The sequence below is a fragment of the Diceros bicornis genome, chromosome 6 (assembly GCF_020826845.1).
Source record: "Diceros bicornis minor isolate mBicDic1 chromosome 6, mDicBic1.mat.cur, whole genome shotgun sequence".
Lineage (NCBI taxonomy): Eukaryota > Metazoa > Chordata > Mammalia > Perissodactyla > Rhinocerotidae > Diceros > Diceros bicornis.
This window is the reverse complement of record NC_080745.1, coordinates 64101115-64115286: the sequence shown is the minus strand read 5'-3', so window position 1 is coordinate 64115286 and position 14172 is coordinate 64101115. Positions and strand designations below refer to the sequence as shown.

Sequence of the window (14172 nt, the reverse complement as noted above, 5' to 3'; positions counted from 1 at the left end):
GCTCCGAGCTAACATCTATCGCCAACCCTCCTCCTTTTTTCCCCTTTTTTTTTTCCCCAAAGCCCCAGGATATAGTTGTATGTCATAGTTGCACATCCTTCTAGTTGCTGTATGTGGGACGTGGCCTCAGCATGGCCAGAGAAGCGGTGCGTCGGTGCGCGCCCGGGATCTGAACCCTGGGACGCCAGTAGCGGAGCATGCGCACTTAACTGCTAAGCCACGGGGCCGGCCCAGGTTGTCTTTTAATTTTGTTCATGGTTTCCTTTGCTTTGCAGAAGCTTTTTAGTCTGATGTAGTCCCATTTGTTACCTTTTTCTTTTGTTTCCCTTGCCCAGTCAGACATGTTATTTGAAAAGATGCTGCTAAGGTCAATGTCACATAATGTACTGCCTGTATTTTCTTCCAGGAGTTTTATGGTTTCAGGTCTTATATTCAAGTCTTTAATCCATTTTGAGTTAATTTTTGTGTATGGTGTAAGATAATGGTCTACTTTCATTCTTTTGCATGTGGCTGTCCAGTTTTCCCAACACCGCTTATTGAAGAGACTTTCTTTTCTCCACTGTATGTTCTTGGCTCCTTTGTCAAAGATTAACTGTCCATAGATGTGTGGTTTTATTTTTGGACTTTCAGTTCTGTTCCATTGATCTGTGTGTGTGTTTTTGTGCCGGTACCATGCTGTTTTGATTACTATAGCTTTGTAGTATATTTTGAAGTCAGGGATTATGATGTCTCCAGCTTTGTTCTTTTTTCTCAGGATTGCTTTGGCTATTCGGGGTCTTTTGTTGTTCCACATAAATTTTAGGATTCTTTGTTCAATTTCTGTGAAGAATGTCGTTGGGATTCTAATTGGCATTGGGTTGAATCTGTAGATTGCTTTAGGTAGTATGGACATTTACTTATGTTGATTCTTCCAACCCATGAGCATGGAATAATTTTGCATTTCCATTTATTATAATTATAAAATTATAAAATTGTATAATTATAATTATATAAGTATATACAATATATAATATTATGTATTATAATTATACATATATAAATTATAAATATATAATGTTATATATTATATATAATACATATAAATATATGTGTATATATTATATTATATATTACATAACATATAATGTATATTATAATTATATATTTATATATTTACATACATATATACACATATATTATAAATATAGAATATATATTACATATAAATATAATTATATAATATATGTTATTTATATATTATATATTAATTATAATATATATTATTTATAATATATATTATACATATATTATATATTAATTATAATATATATTATACATATGTTATATAAATATATATTTACATACATATATGTATATACAACTTAGTATGTGATAATGATGGGCTTGGGGATAGGTTGTTCACTATAGCAACTAGTAAATTATTTAGAAAATAACAGTATCATATACCAAAATATTTTTCAATGAATTAAATGATTAAATTTTAAAATGATAATATAAAAAGAACTAGAAGAAATATAAGTGAAGATTTATCTGATCCTTGTGCAAGGAAGAACTTTCTAAGAATAAAAGAAAAGGAAGAAACCAAAAGAAAAAGATTGATTTATTTTCTTGTAACAATTTTAAAAATTAAAAAAACTTTTAAACATCAGGAGACCATATTTAACCAAAAAAATCGTAAAAAGTGATAAAAGGCAAACTACAAACTTGGACAGAATACTTATTCCATATACATTCCAAAGGATTCTTATTACTAACACTAAAAGATATGTTACAAATCAGTAAGAAAAAGGTGGATGTGACATTGGAAATATGGGTGACATGATAATCACTTCATGAAGTAGTAATCAAGAAAACAGACATTGTAATCAAATAAGAGCAAATAAAACCAATGAGATGTTTTCATCTATGTGATTGACAATAATGAAATATTTGCCATTTTAAATATCAGGAGACCATATTTAACAGTGACACTAAGGCCACTTAAAGTTAGTTGAGGTAAATGCTCAGGCAAGGCCTAGAGCCCCGCCCCACCCACCCACCCCGTGCAGGACAGATTTGGAGCTATGCTAGTGGCAAAGGGGCTTTGAGACTTTGTTTGGATTTATGCAATTCAGCAGACATTTTAAAGCAGCTGATGTTATAGATGGCCACACAAGAAAAAAAAAAAAGATCATTAAGAGGCTTCTGCCTGGAAGGCTGAGAAGACATAGTTGATGTCTTTAAGACCTTTAGTAGCATGCACTGAAGAGTATGTTCACTGAATTCCAGAACTGGGGAGGGGAAGAGTTGGGGAAGCCCCTAAACAAGTTAAGAAGCCCTATTTTACATGGTGAGTTATAAACACCGCAGTCATTACCCATAATAGGTGATAAAAGCTTACACAATACAAATGCAAATTTTATATTTGTATCAAATGCAAAAACAAAATATGATAATAGCAAATACAATACAAACTAAGGTGGTGGTGAATAGGCTTTTGTAAATTCAAATACATATGGGGGTTACAGATGGAATATTTATTAATCAGTTACACATGGACCTTGGAATGGTTAAAAGCATCACATTCTTTTTAGTTTAGAATTATTCTTTTTTTTTTTTTTTAAAGATTTTATTTATTTTTTTCTCCCCAAAGCCCCAGTAGATAGTTGTATGTCATAGCTGCACATCCTTTTAGTTGCTGTACGTGGGACTCGGCCTCAGGATGGACGGAGAAGTGGTGCCTCGGTGCACACCCGGGATCCGAACCCGGGCCACCAGCATCGGAGTGCGCGCACTTAACCACCAAGCCACGGGGCCGGCCCTAGAATTATTCTTTTTATTTCAGAATTAGAGGATGACCAAGAATTAGTACCATGGTTTGCAAATATTCTTCCTTTTGCATTTCTGACTCTGGAATCCAGAACTCTGCTCTCCTGCCCAGAGGAGTTTCATCTCCCTCCCACCGCACTAATGGTCTTTAGTGACAACATTTAGAGAATGACATTTTGGATTCTCATATTGATGACAGTCCTCAAGATTGGAAATCTTCCATTCTACGATTAAACAGAAACCATAAACCAGTATGAAAGTAAAGTCATAGGAAAAGAAAGTTGGAAATTTAAGGCCCCAACTGGTTGTTATTTCATATGTGAAAAACTTTGCTTCATTTGTTTGTATACTGCTCTGGGTCCACCCTACTTACATTTTCCCATTTGGCCAATTGAAAAGGCATCTTTAGACAATGCCCACTTCACTGTCAACCCAGGGTGAGCGCTTCATTGGGGTGACCGTGGTTACAGGGTTAGGGTCTAGTTGGTCGTGATTCACTGTGCTCCTGGTAAGAAGTGGTTTCTGGCCTATGTGTTTGTGTGTTTACTCAGAGCACTGCACCTGAACGTGCGTCTTTCTCTGATTTTGCCTCTCTGTTTTCCTCAGGACTACTGGCTCTCTCTCCTTTACAAGCGCCTGATAGGCCCCAAAGTCTTGGCGGTGCATGTTGCTGGGCTCCAGCGGAAGCCACGGCCAGGCCGAGTGATCCGGGACAAACTAAGGATTTATGCTCACTGCACAAACCACCACAAGTAAGTCTTCACAGAGATGGCACAGAAAACCATCCCCGAGGGGCTGCAGGCTTCCAGCCCCTCTTAGAATTCCATACCATTTGGGACCCGTTCAAGACTTATTGATAACTGCTTCTGGAATCACTATACCTGCTCTAGGCAGGTTTCAAATGATCTCTGATAAATAGCTTGTTCTCCAGGTAAACCCTCTTTCTCACACTTAGAGGATTTATCCATAAAATGTTCATCAAAATACATGCCATTTGTTCATTTACTTCTTCATTCAACAAATTTTTATTGAGCATTTTCTCTGTGCCAGTTGACATAATGCCCACCACACTTTTTTGTGTGCCTACGCCTGAACCAAGGCTAGAGATATAAAGTCTGTTCCTATGATCCGCCAGCAGAGCTTGAGGAAGTAAGTCTACATTTCTAACACGCATGCCAGAGAGCTGTACCACTAGAAACCTGGCCATAGACCAGTGTGTCCCAAGCTGAGAGTGCCCAAAAGTAGTCATGCCAGCTTTAGAGCCATCTTCAGTATTCCAAAAATCTTTCAGCTGTTTTAGAGTTTAAGAGGTTAAATACAATCTAGGCTTACTTTTTTAGGGGGCTGGTCTTAGAATAATCAGCAGGGTAATGTATGGTTATTCTTCTCTTTTTGATCTGAAGTACTGGTTGTCATTAGAATTATCATTAAACAAACAGGAAAAATAATTATCAGTAAATAAATAAAGTTTGGCAGATAAAATATTTTAAAACATGAGGATCATAAAGTAAATACTTAAAACTGAGCGTAAAGCAAAATGCATCGGACCAAATATGGTTTCTTACATCACTTCCTATTTAAGGAGCAGAGTAGGCAGCTCTGGAAGAGAAAACTCTTTCTTTAAATGCAGAGAAACCCTGGCGGGATGAGGTGGGGGAGAAGGAAGCAAGCACCTCCAGCCAGGCCTTCATTCCAGCCGCCTATCAGGGGCTGATCACCGGGCTGTGGAGCACAAAGAGCTCTGGTGGTCAGGTTACAACAGACGCTCATTCCCCTTCCTTGATGAGAGAGGAGCCAAGACAACTAATTTATCATGATAAGATTTTTCAAAGAATCACTCTGAGCATAGGGAGGCAAGGGCCCTGTTGTCTTGTCTTTAGATACAAGTGCCTATTGTGGATGAGAGGAGGCTGGTTTGGGCAGAAGCCAGAAGCTTTCAACGTCCCTTTTGCTCAACAGGAAGCTCAATCCAATACCTGACAGAGAGTGACTGCTTTATGGCCTTGGCTGGAGCTATCTGATCACAACACAAGGAAACATTGTATTCCTTGTCTCTGCCCTGTCCTTGAGGTAACCACCCAAAAGGTAGATCCCCAGCTTCAAGAGAGAAAAATTACTCTTGGCACCTTTTGTCTCTGTTGGGAAGGACATCAGTTTGTGGCCCTTGTACTATCAGTCTGAGGACCCAGGAAAAAAATAATAGGCATGGGCTTAGTGGGATTTGGGTGTCCTCACAGTGGGCTCATATAGTCTCATCCCAGTGTTCATCCTGACATTCTTTGACATTCTTGTGGGAAATTGTCACTAATATTTTGAGTATACCATGAACTCGAGGCCAGTGTCTCATTTGTTTTTGTATTCTTGGTGTCTAATATAGTGACTGGCATGAAGAAGGTTTCAGTGAATGTTTGATGAGTGAATAAATAAATGAATGCAGAGATAGGATATCAAGACGTCACTGATGATTTACAGTTCTAGCCCTCTTCCCCTTTGATATCACCACATCAGCCAGAAGGAGGGGGTGTGGCGGAGTGGTTAAGAATTCTGCCATTCACTAGCATGAGACCTTAAACAAGTTACTAAAATAATCTGGATTCAACATTCTCTGTACATCACCAGCTCTCCTCTCCTTTCTTTTGGAAGTTGCTCCAGAACCTTTCTGGGGAAATGGTGCCACTGTGCTTCTATCAGTATCATCCTTCCTTCTCCCCATTAAAAAAAGGAAAGAGAAGACTTTACTAATTCATTCCACATATGACTTTAACGATAATAATTGGAGTGAAGGTCTTTTTGTTCTTATTAGGAAAGAAAGCCCAAAATGGATGCACTGAGCTGGCTCCACCCTGTCAGTGGGTGTCAGGTGCCCCAGATAGGTAGGCACAAGGATAGGAGAAGTGTCTCTGCTCCTTCTTTTGGGGAAGCCATGTGCCCAGTCTGTGCCCTCTCATCCTCCACAACAGTCGTGAGGAAGCACTACTGTTCACTTAGTTTATTTGTGGCCAATGAAGCCAAGGTCACAGAAATGTCCCAGAGTGGGCATGTTGGCTTCACACTATTCTGACCAATACTCTGAAAACATATATCCTTGGTCGAAACAGGGATGGGGTGAGAAAGTATAAACTTACCAGTAGAACAACCCAAAGAAAGTGTCTATTAAAACAACTTTGCACTCCAGTGTATACTGAACACTTGCTATGTGACAAGCATCTTGCCAGAGATTTGCAATTATATTATCATATTGAATTCTGAAAGTTCTATGGTATCACCCTGTATACAAATAACTACATTAATAATGCAAAGAATTTTACATTTGAAAGAACCCTTAGAGATCTTTTGGCCCAGTGTCCTATACAACACAGAAATTCCTTTCACCATCTCCCCGACAGTCATGCAACCTCTACTGGAATACCTTACTGCCTCCTGTGGCAGTCTCTTGCATTGTGGGTCATTTCTGACCCAGTAGGTGTTGTCTTTTATAATTGATTTAGGAAAAAATGTTAGATACTCATACCAAAACCAGCAGGTGCTTCTCTGCTTTCTGTTCTAGAATTAACAAATTAAGACACTGGCAGCATGGCAGTTCTCACCCTAAGTCTTCCTGTTCAGAGAACAAATAAGTTTTGACTGGGAAATCTTCTTTTTATAAACCATTCTGCTAAGACAATATATGTTTCTGGGGAGGAGCTGAGGTCCTTAGCCGAGTTCAAAACCAACTGGAATCTGGTGGATACTGAAGCAAAGCTGAGCCTTTTGGGGTTCAAGTTCGTTTATTATTGGCAAAACACGACTTCCTGTTTTTCAGAAGAAGTTTTTTTTAAAGACTCATAAAAAAGGTTCCTGAGGCTTCTTGGACATCAAATCGTTCTTACAAAACAATATTTTGATGAGTTAAGTGTAAATGAATCAGAAACATGTGGATTAAATTTCCCTTAAAATACACATGGGCTTTGAAATTAGGAGAAAAAATGTTTGGCAAAACATGGCCTGAGTTTTACCGAACCCAAAACTTTGAATTATATTTGGAGACAATGGACCAACCCAGTTTTCAAGCACATTGACTTTCACTGGGAATGACTATGGATTCCAAAGCATCGTCCTCCCTTCCCTTTCCTAGTCTCTCAGCTTTACTGGAGACATTTCTAGAACAGTGACTGTTTTTTATCTGGAAGTCAAAATGCACGTCCCCATGTGACATCCTCCACCTCTTACATCCAGGATATTTCAATTCCAGCCTCTCTTCCCTGACTCACTTCATCCTCCTCCCATGGCAACACAAGAGAAGAAAGACGTCAGGCAGCAAAAGAACAGCCAGAAAGATGAACTCCAGATTCATGGACTCTCTGCTGGTGAAAAAGTCTCACCATGAGTGAGACATGGAGCAAGATAGATGTTCTACCAGATGTTCACTAAAAAAACCAAAGGCCACCTGGACTTGATGACATCAGAAGGTCAGCAATTGCTTGCAGGCCACGCCTTCAGACCCCATTTTCAGATACTCCTCCAAGATTATTTTTCTGTGGGCAGAGAAAATACATTCTTCAGGAATCTGGATTCTCAACACAGTACTTTCAGGTTGGTGCTACGCTCCAGCCAAGAATGTGTCTTCATAGCCAAAAGGCCTCTGTTTAACGTCCTTGCCCATCAGCAAGTCAGGGAAAGGGATGGCTGAGGCGGTCTTCAATGCCAGTTCCTACCTGAGGAGGCACCAGGAGTTCTGTGAGAGCCTCTGCATGCTGGTCTCTGGGCTGGGTTTCAGTACTGGTTTGTCTCCCCCAAGGGGAACTATGTAAATGGAAATCAGACCATTGCCAAGCAGCTTGAAAAGACAGCTTTCCCTGAAGCAATGCTGTGATTTCAGGTCTCCCTCCAACCCACCACATCCCCACATCCCATCTTTCTCCTCTGCAGTCTCTGAGGGCTCATTCTGCCCCAGCTCTGCAGAGGAGAAACTCATAAATGCAAGCACACAGCTCTCTCCTCCTCCACTGCTGGCCTTTGTGAAGGCTGTTTGATGGTAGTTAGCCACAGGGTTTACCGCAGCCTGGTAAAATTGGTATCTATCCATGCCCACTTTTGCTCACACTCTGAGCCCAGAGTACCTGTATATAATGGTGTCTTCCTCAATTTTGCACACAGCTAAGCTAAGCTTAAAGCCCACCAATGAAGTATAGTCAGTGTTCTTTAATGATAGTAAACACTGACACAGGCTAGCAGCATCCTTTTTCAGAGCTCTGGTGATACAAGTCTGCTCAAATAAATTGGCATTCTCTTCTGAGCTAACTTATTTGGCTCCAAAAGCTAGTTCACATGCTTCAGGGGATAGAGAAGAAGGACCAGAGGAGGAGGGACCAGATAAAAGAGTCATTTAGTAATTTATCAGAATATAAATGCAGGCATCCAGGGGCCGGCCTGGTGGGTAGCAGTTAAGATCACGTGCTCTGCTTTGGCGTCCCGGGGTTTGCTGGTATCGGGGGAAGAGGGAGAATCTCCCTCTGCCCTTTCCCTTAAGGTTCTTCTGGCTGGCCAAATAATCAACAAGACAGGTTAGCAGGAGAAAATAATACCAAGTTTAATAACATGTATACATGGGAGAAAGCAGGGACACTGCGTTTCTCAACACAATAGCAGAAATTCTCGTCTTAAATATCATTTTCAGCCAATGACAAAGGAGGATTTTGGGGGTGGGGGAGTCAATTACAGGAGATTACCACTAAAGCACAGTAAACAAGAGTAAGGTTTATTATACAGCCCCAAGGCCTCATCTTCCACATTGATAAGTTACTAGAAATGAGCTCACCCCCCCTCTCTTCTCCAAACAGAGAGGGAGATACCTTTACAAATGGAGATTTCCCTTATAAATGTAAATGATTGTCTGGCAACTCCTCGCAGGGCCATCCAAAGAATGTGGCCAGAGAGACAGGACTCCCGATAAGATGGGCTTGTTGGTGCCTTTTCTATTGTAACCTCTATCCTAAATTATCTTTTATAGCAGTCATGATAATAACCCCTTCCTAAAACAGATTTTTTTTTGGTTTTAAATTCTTTAGGCAGTTTGGGAGGGGAAACTCAAATATTTTTCCTGAGCTCTCTGAGTCCTTATTGTCTTCAGCTCGAAATAATCCGCATACCAGAGTGGTGCTTCCTGGGGCAGCTTGCCCTGAGCACCATCACTGGTTTGGATCCGAGGCGCAGACCAACACACTGCTTGTCAAATCATGCTGTGGTGGCGTCCCATATAAAGTAGAGGGAGATGGGGGCTGGCCCCGTGGCGCAAGCGGTTAAGTGCGCATGCTCCACTGGGGTGGTTCGCTGGTTCGGATCCCAGGCGTGCACCGACGCACCGCTTGTCAAGCCATGCTGTGGCGGCGTCCCATATAAAGTGGAGGAAGATGGGCATGGATGTTAGCCCAGGGCCAGTCTTCCTCAGCAAAAAGAGGAGGATTGGCAGATGTTAGCTCAGGGCGGATCTTCCTCACAAAAATAAATAAATAAATAAAGTAGAGGAAGATGGGCACAGATGTTAGCCCAAGGCCAATCTTCCTCAGCAAAAAGAGGAGAATTGGCATCGGATGTTAGCTCAGGGCTAATCTTCCTCACAACAAAATAAATAAATAAATGCAGGCATCCAAAGAGCCTTGAACACAATAATGTGCCCTCTACAGATGCAAGAAAAATCATCTGACACACAACCAGCAGATATACTTTAGGAAGTCTTCTCATAACCTTAATGGATTGCTCTAGGCAAGTGGTTCCCAAACCCAATTCATCTGCCAAAATATCTCAGAAAGATGTTTTTAAAAATACAGATTGCCAGGGCCCAATTCCAAATGGACTGAATCAAAATCTCCAAGGGATGAGCCCTGGAAATGGTATTATTTAAAAAACAAACAAACAAACAACTCAAGTTATCATATTGACCTGCCCTTGGTCACTCAACTCTTAATTAGCGCCTTTAGAAGCAGAGATGAGTGACCCAGAGGCTGAGGGGTGCTATTTCTGCAAGGAATGATGTTTTCCTCTGGGCAAAGTTGACTTGGAGTTTCTCTGAACTCCTCCTTTGAAGGCAGGACTGGGTCAGTTTTTCTGTTTCCTCTCGTTAACCCATCCAGGTGGGGCCCTAAGGGACCCCTTAGAAACAAAGTCATTTTTCCTATGTGAGAGAAGGAAATCATTATAGTTTTGTTGATACATGCTGAAAGGCTCTTGCATGTAGGCATATAGTTCTTCCAGGCTTCTGAACATTCTGTGCTGGTTTAAAAGGATTCCAAAAATAGTTTTAGTAATATTCCAAAAATAGTTTTTATAAGCTTGTAGTAGGTAAAACAGCCAAAGCAGAAATCAAAAAGATTGATAAATTTGACCACATAAAAGTTTTTGACTTTTATACATCAGAATACAATGTAAACTAACTGAATTGGTCAAAGAAAACTGGGGGAAATTTTGCAACATACATGCAGACAAAGGATCACTATCTTTAATAAATAAATAGTTTTTATAAATCAATAGAAAAATGGGCAAAGACATGAGCAGCCAGTTTACAAAAAAAGAAATGAAATAGCAAATAAGCAAATGAAAAAATGCACCTCAGTATGAATTTTTCCAAAATACAAATTAATACAACATTGAAATCCCATTATCCCCTCTCTGGTTGAGAAAGATATTTTGATCAGAGCAAATTAGTGTTACCGAACCAAGTGGGTTTGCCTCCTGGCAAGTTAAATAAAACTCTACACCAGTGGAAGTTGTCTCACAAAGTATATTTGCAGCAAACAGAAGACCATGAGGAATCATTTCCAAAGTCATGGCGTCCCTGAACAAAGGAAAGCAAGGACCTTTTATTTCGGATGGGGAATGAATATTCAAAAGGGAGAGGCAGGTATTCAGTTGGGCAGGCTCAGTTAGAAAACATGCTTTCACATACACTGCAGATTGCAGTGATAAGGCCTAAGCTCCTCCTGGAGAGATCTTAGCATCAAAAATAAGGCAAAGGTCATGGGCATAACTCTTGTGGTGAGGCTTGGTTCAGGGTGGTTGGTGGTTGCATCTCCTTAACATAACAAAAAGGGAAGAAAACAATTTGGAAAAACAGTTAAATGCTTCCAAACCCACCTTGAGTTCCTCAGTTCCTAGTCGGTGAGACTAGTACAAGCATTCTAGAGAGTTAATGTCAATATTATCAAAATGTGTGTATCAGTCAAGATAGGCTGTGATAACAAAGAACCTCCAAATCTCCATGGCTTTCAATAAGAAAATTTATTTCTCATTCATACTACTTGTCTGTTATGGCTCAGCAGGAGCTGTGCTTAACATCATCTTCATTCCAGGATGCAGATCAATAGAGCAGCCTCTGTCGAGAATGTTGTCTGTCTTCTGGCTGAGGGAAAAGAGACGTGACAAAACATGAGCTGCCTCTTAAAGCTTCTGCCCAGAGATTTTTAACATGCCCACCCACATCTCATTGGCCAAAGCCAGTCACGTGATCACTCCAGGGTTCCACAGAGCCCGGGACATAAAATCTTTCCACAGGGAGGAGCAGCACTGGGAATGAACTAGATTTGGTGATGAATCATACAACGTGTGTCCCCTTGACCTAATGTTTCCAACTTCCAGGACTTTATCCATCAGAAATAATCACGATGTGCAAAAAGTTTATGTACAATGAAGTCCATCACATAATTTATAATGGCAAAATAATTGAAAACAACATAAGTCCCCAAAAGTAGGGGCTTAGTTAAATAAATTGTTACATTTCTGATTGAAGATTTTAGCATTTTTCTACAAGAAGAATATATAATAACATGGGAACATGCCTAAGATGTTCATGAACTGAAAAAACTATGTGAATAGTGTGATCCCAATTACGTAAAAACTGAGTAATATACACACATGTGTCAAAATACTCAATAAATATTTGTCAAATTAATAAACTAAAAAATACTGGAAGGATGTTTACCAAAATATTATCATATCTGTAGATACTAGGATTATAAAGATTTTTATTTTTCTTCTTTGTGTTTCTCTATATTTTTCCTTTTTTTTTTTTTTTGCAATCAGTATGTTTTCCTTCCATACTCAGAAAAAAATATTTTGTTTTCTAAAATCATTGCAATACATTCACACACAAACAAAAGGAGTGTGGTGGGAAGTGGGTATCTTTGCAGGAAACCACAAGAACAAGGCCTTCCTGTCACTGAAGGTCTAGAGTGGCCAAGAACCATAAAATAAATGCCCTTTTCTGAGGTAATCCTGTTTCATGTAGTCTATAAATTATTTAGAAGCATCTAACTGACCACTTTGTTTCCGTCTTTCCCTTTTCTCTCGCTCTGGATCTCAGCCACAACTATGTTCGAGGGTCCATTACACTTTTTATCATCAACCTGCACCGATCAAGAAAGAAAATCAAACTGGCCGGGACTCTCAGGGACAAGCTGGTGCACCAGTATCTGCTGCAGCCCTATGGACAGGAGGGCCTGAAGTCCAAGTAAGTGCCTGCCTGGAAATAGCTTAGGAGCAAATGCAGCAGGAGCTGGAAGGAGAGGGAGCCCATTTACTGAAGGCACCAAGGTTGCTGCTCATTCACTCAGGGGCTCAGTGGGATGGAGTCAGGGGACTGCTCCCTGTCTCTAGGCTTAGATTCCTCAACTGTAAAGTCAAATGGTGGACAAAACATTTCTCAACCAGGGCACTCTCACTATCTGGGCAAGACAGTTCATTATGCAGGATGATCACATTTCAAGCTATTTAGCACCCTTGGTCCCTGCTCACTGAATGCCAGTAGCTCCCCCCTAGTCATGTAACAACTGAAAACACTGGTAGTTGAGAACCATGTCCCTTCCAGCTGTAACATTCTGTAATGCTATAACTCTCTGCCATCATCTACAAACATAGTGGGACTTAGAGGAAGGAGCACTGGATAAAGAGTCAAAAGTTCAGAGATCAAGAGTCACTTCTGCCCCTAGCTTTATAACTTTGGGCACAGCACCTTTCTAGATCTGTTTCCTTATCTGAACATTAGGAAAGAAATTATATTCTGGGGGCTCTGTGATCCCTTCAAACTCTATAAATATATGATTCTGTGATACTCCCTACCTCCCTCAGTCTCTACTGCTGAAAACACTGACCTCTACCAGCAGAAAGCAGCTCTAGGCCACAGTGAGAAGGGCCTAGTCAAGGGCAAGTCCACCTCGGCTCCTGAGCAAGGCCTCCCAGGAAGGGTATGGGATGCTGTACAGACTGGGAGTGTTCCCATTCCATTTTTAATGTTTACCAAGTTTAACAAAGCTGTAAACTTGGAGCAGGTGGCTTACACTCCCACAGCTGCCCACAACTATTTGCACTATAATTGTTCACTGCTTCACTGCAACCTTGGTGGCTTGCATTTGGCTTCCAACTGTATGTGCAATGGGAACAAAACGCAATCTGGGAAGTCACTTATTACATCTCCTTCCCACCTTAGATCTGTATTTTCAGTCTTGGTTCACATCCTGGCTCTTTTTTCTGCTCTACTTTTCTTTCCTCTCAGTCCTACCTATATCAGCAGGACTCTCTTGAGTATTTTATCCCCTCTCTCTTCACTGCCCAGTAGTTCATAACTGGTGTGCTGAATTCATGGTCTTCATCCTAGGCAAGAGACTAGGTTCTGGCTCACTAAATAATCATATGACCCAGGAAAATCCTTTAATTCTAATCCCTAGGCCTCACTTTCCTCATCTGCAAAATTTAGGAGTTGCTATATATTTGGTAAGGTCCCGTCCAGCTCTAAAATTCCGATCCTGGGTCTGATTTTCTGAGGACAAAGAGTATGTTTAAGTCTTCCACTGCCACTCAATAATGACCTGCAAAATCATTTCTGGCAGAGGGTCTAACTCCTCAGCAGTGACTGTGACAGCTTAGGGTTCTCTGGAGCCAAAGAGATTAGGAGCTGAGCCTGCCCAGTGTCAGGAAGACCACATGTATTGCGTGGAAGGAACTGGCCAAATGCCTTAGTCTAACAGGTTGAGAGATCAGTCCCTGCTCTGCCACTGTTGGCTCTGTGTCCTTAGGCAAATTACATAATCTCTATGAGCCTCAGTTTCCTCATCTGTAAAACTTCTCTTATGGAGAGGAATAAATGAGGTAATCTGTGTCAAGTTCCTGACATATAACTAACGCTCAGTAAAGGCCCACTGCCTTCCTTTTCCTCAGCTCAAAATTCAAGCCGGTTGGGGAAGAAGCTGGTTGCTCTTTCTAAGAACGTTCTTCAAAAGCGGAGTCTCCTCAGATTTTTAAGATAATGTGTTGATAAGACGTTTGTTAAGATTATGGTAAAAAGACATGATAAGAATTGCATAAATGCAAAACCATGAAAGATGAGGAGATGGTGTC

At 40.6% G+C, this 14172-nt stretch overlaps 1 protein-coding gene across 2 annotated transcripts in view; it reads left to right on the top strand.

Annotated features, from left to right (window-relative positions):
* HPSE2 (heparanase 2 (inactive)) overlaps positions 1-14172 on the top strand; it is a 698714-nt gene that overhangs the window by 667117 nt on the left and 17425 nt on the right. For both annotated transcript variants that reach the window (XM_058543725.1, XM_058543726.1), the window contains 2 exons: positions 3415-3560; positions 12143-12289. In XM_058543725.1, the coding sequence (XP_058399708.1) occupies positions 3415-3560; positions 12143-12289 (293 nt within the window). The remainder of the gene's footprint in view (positions 1-3414; positions 3561-12142; positions 12290-14172) is intronic.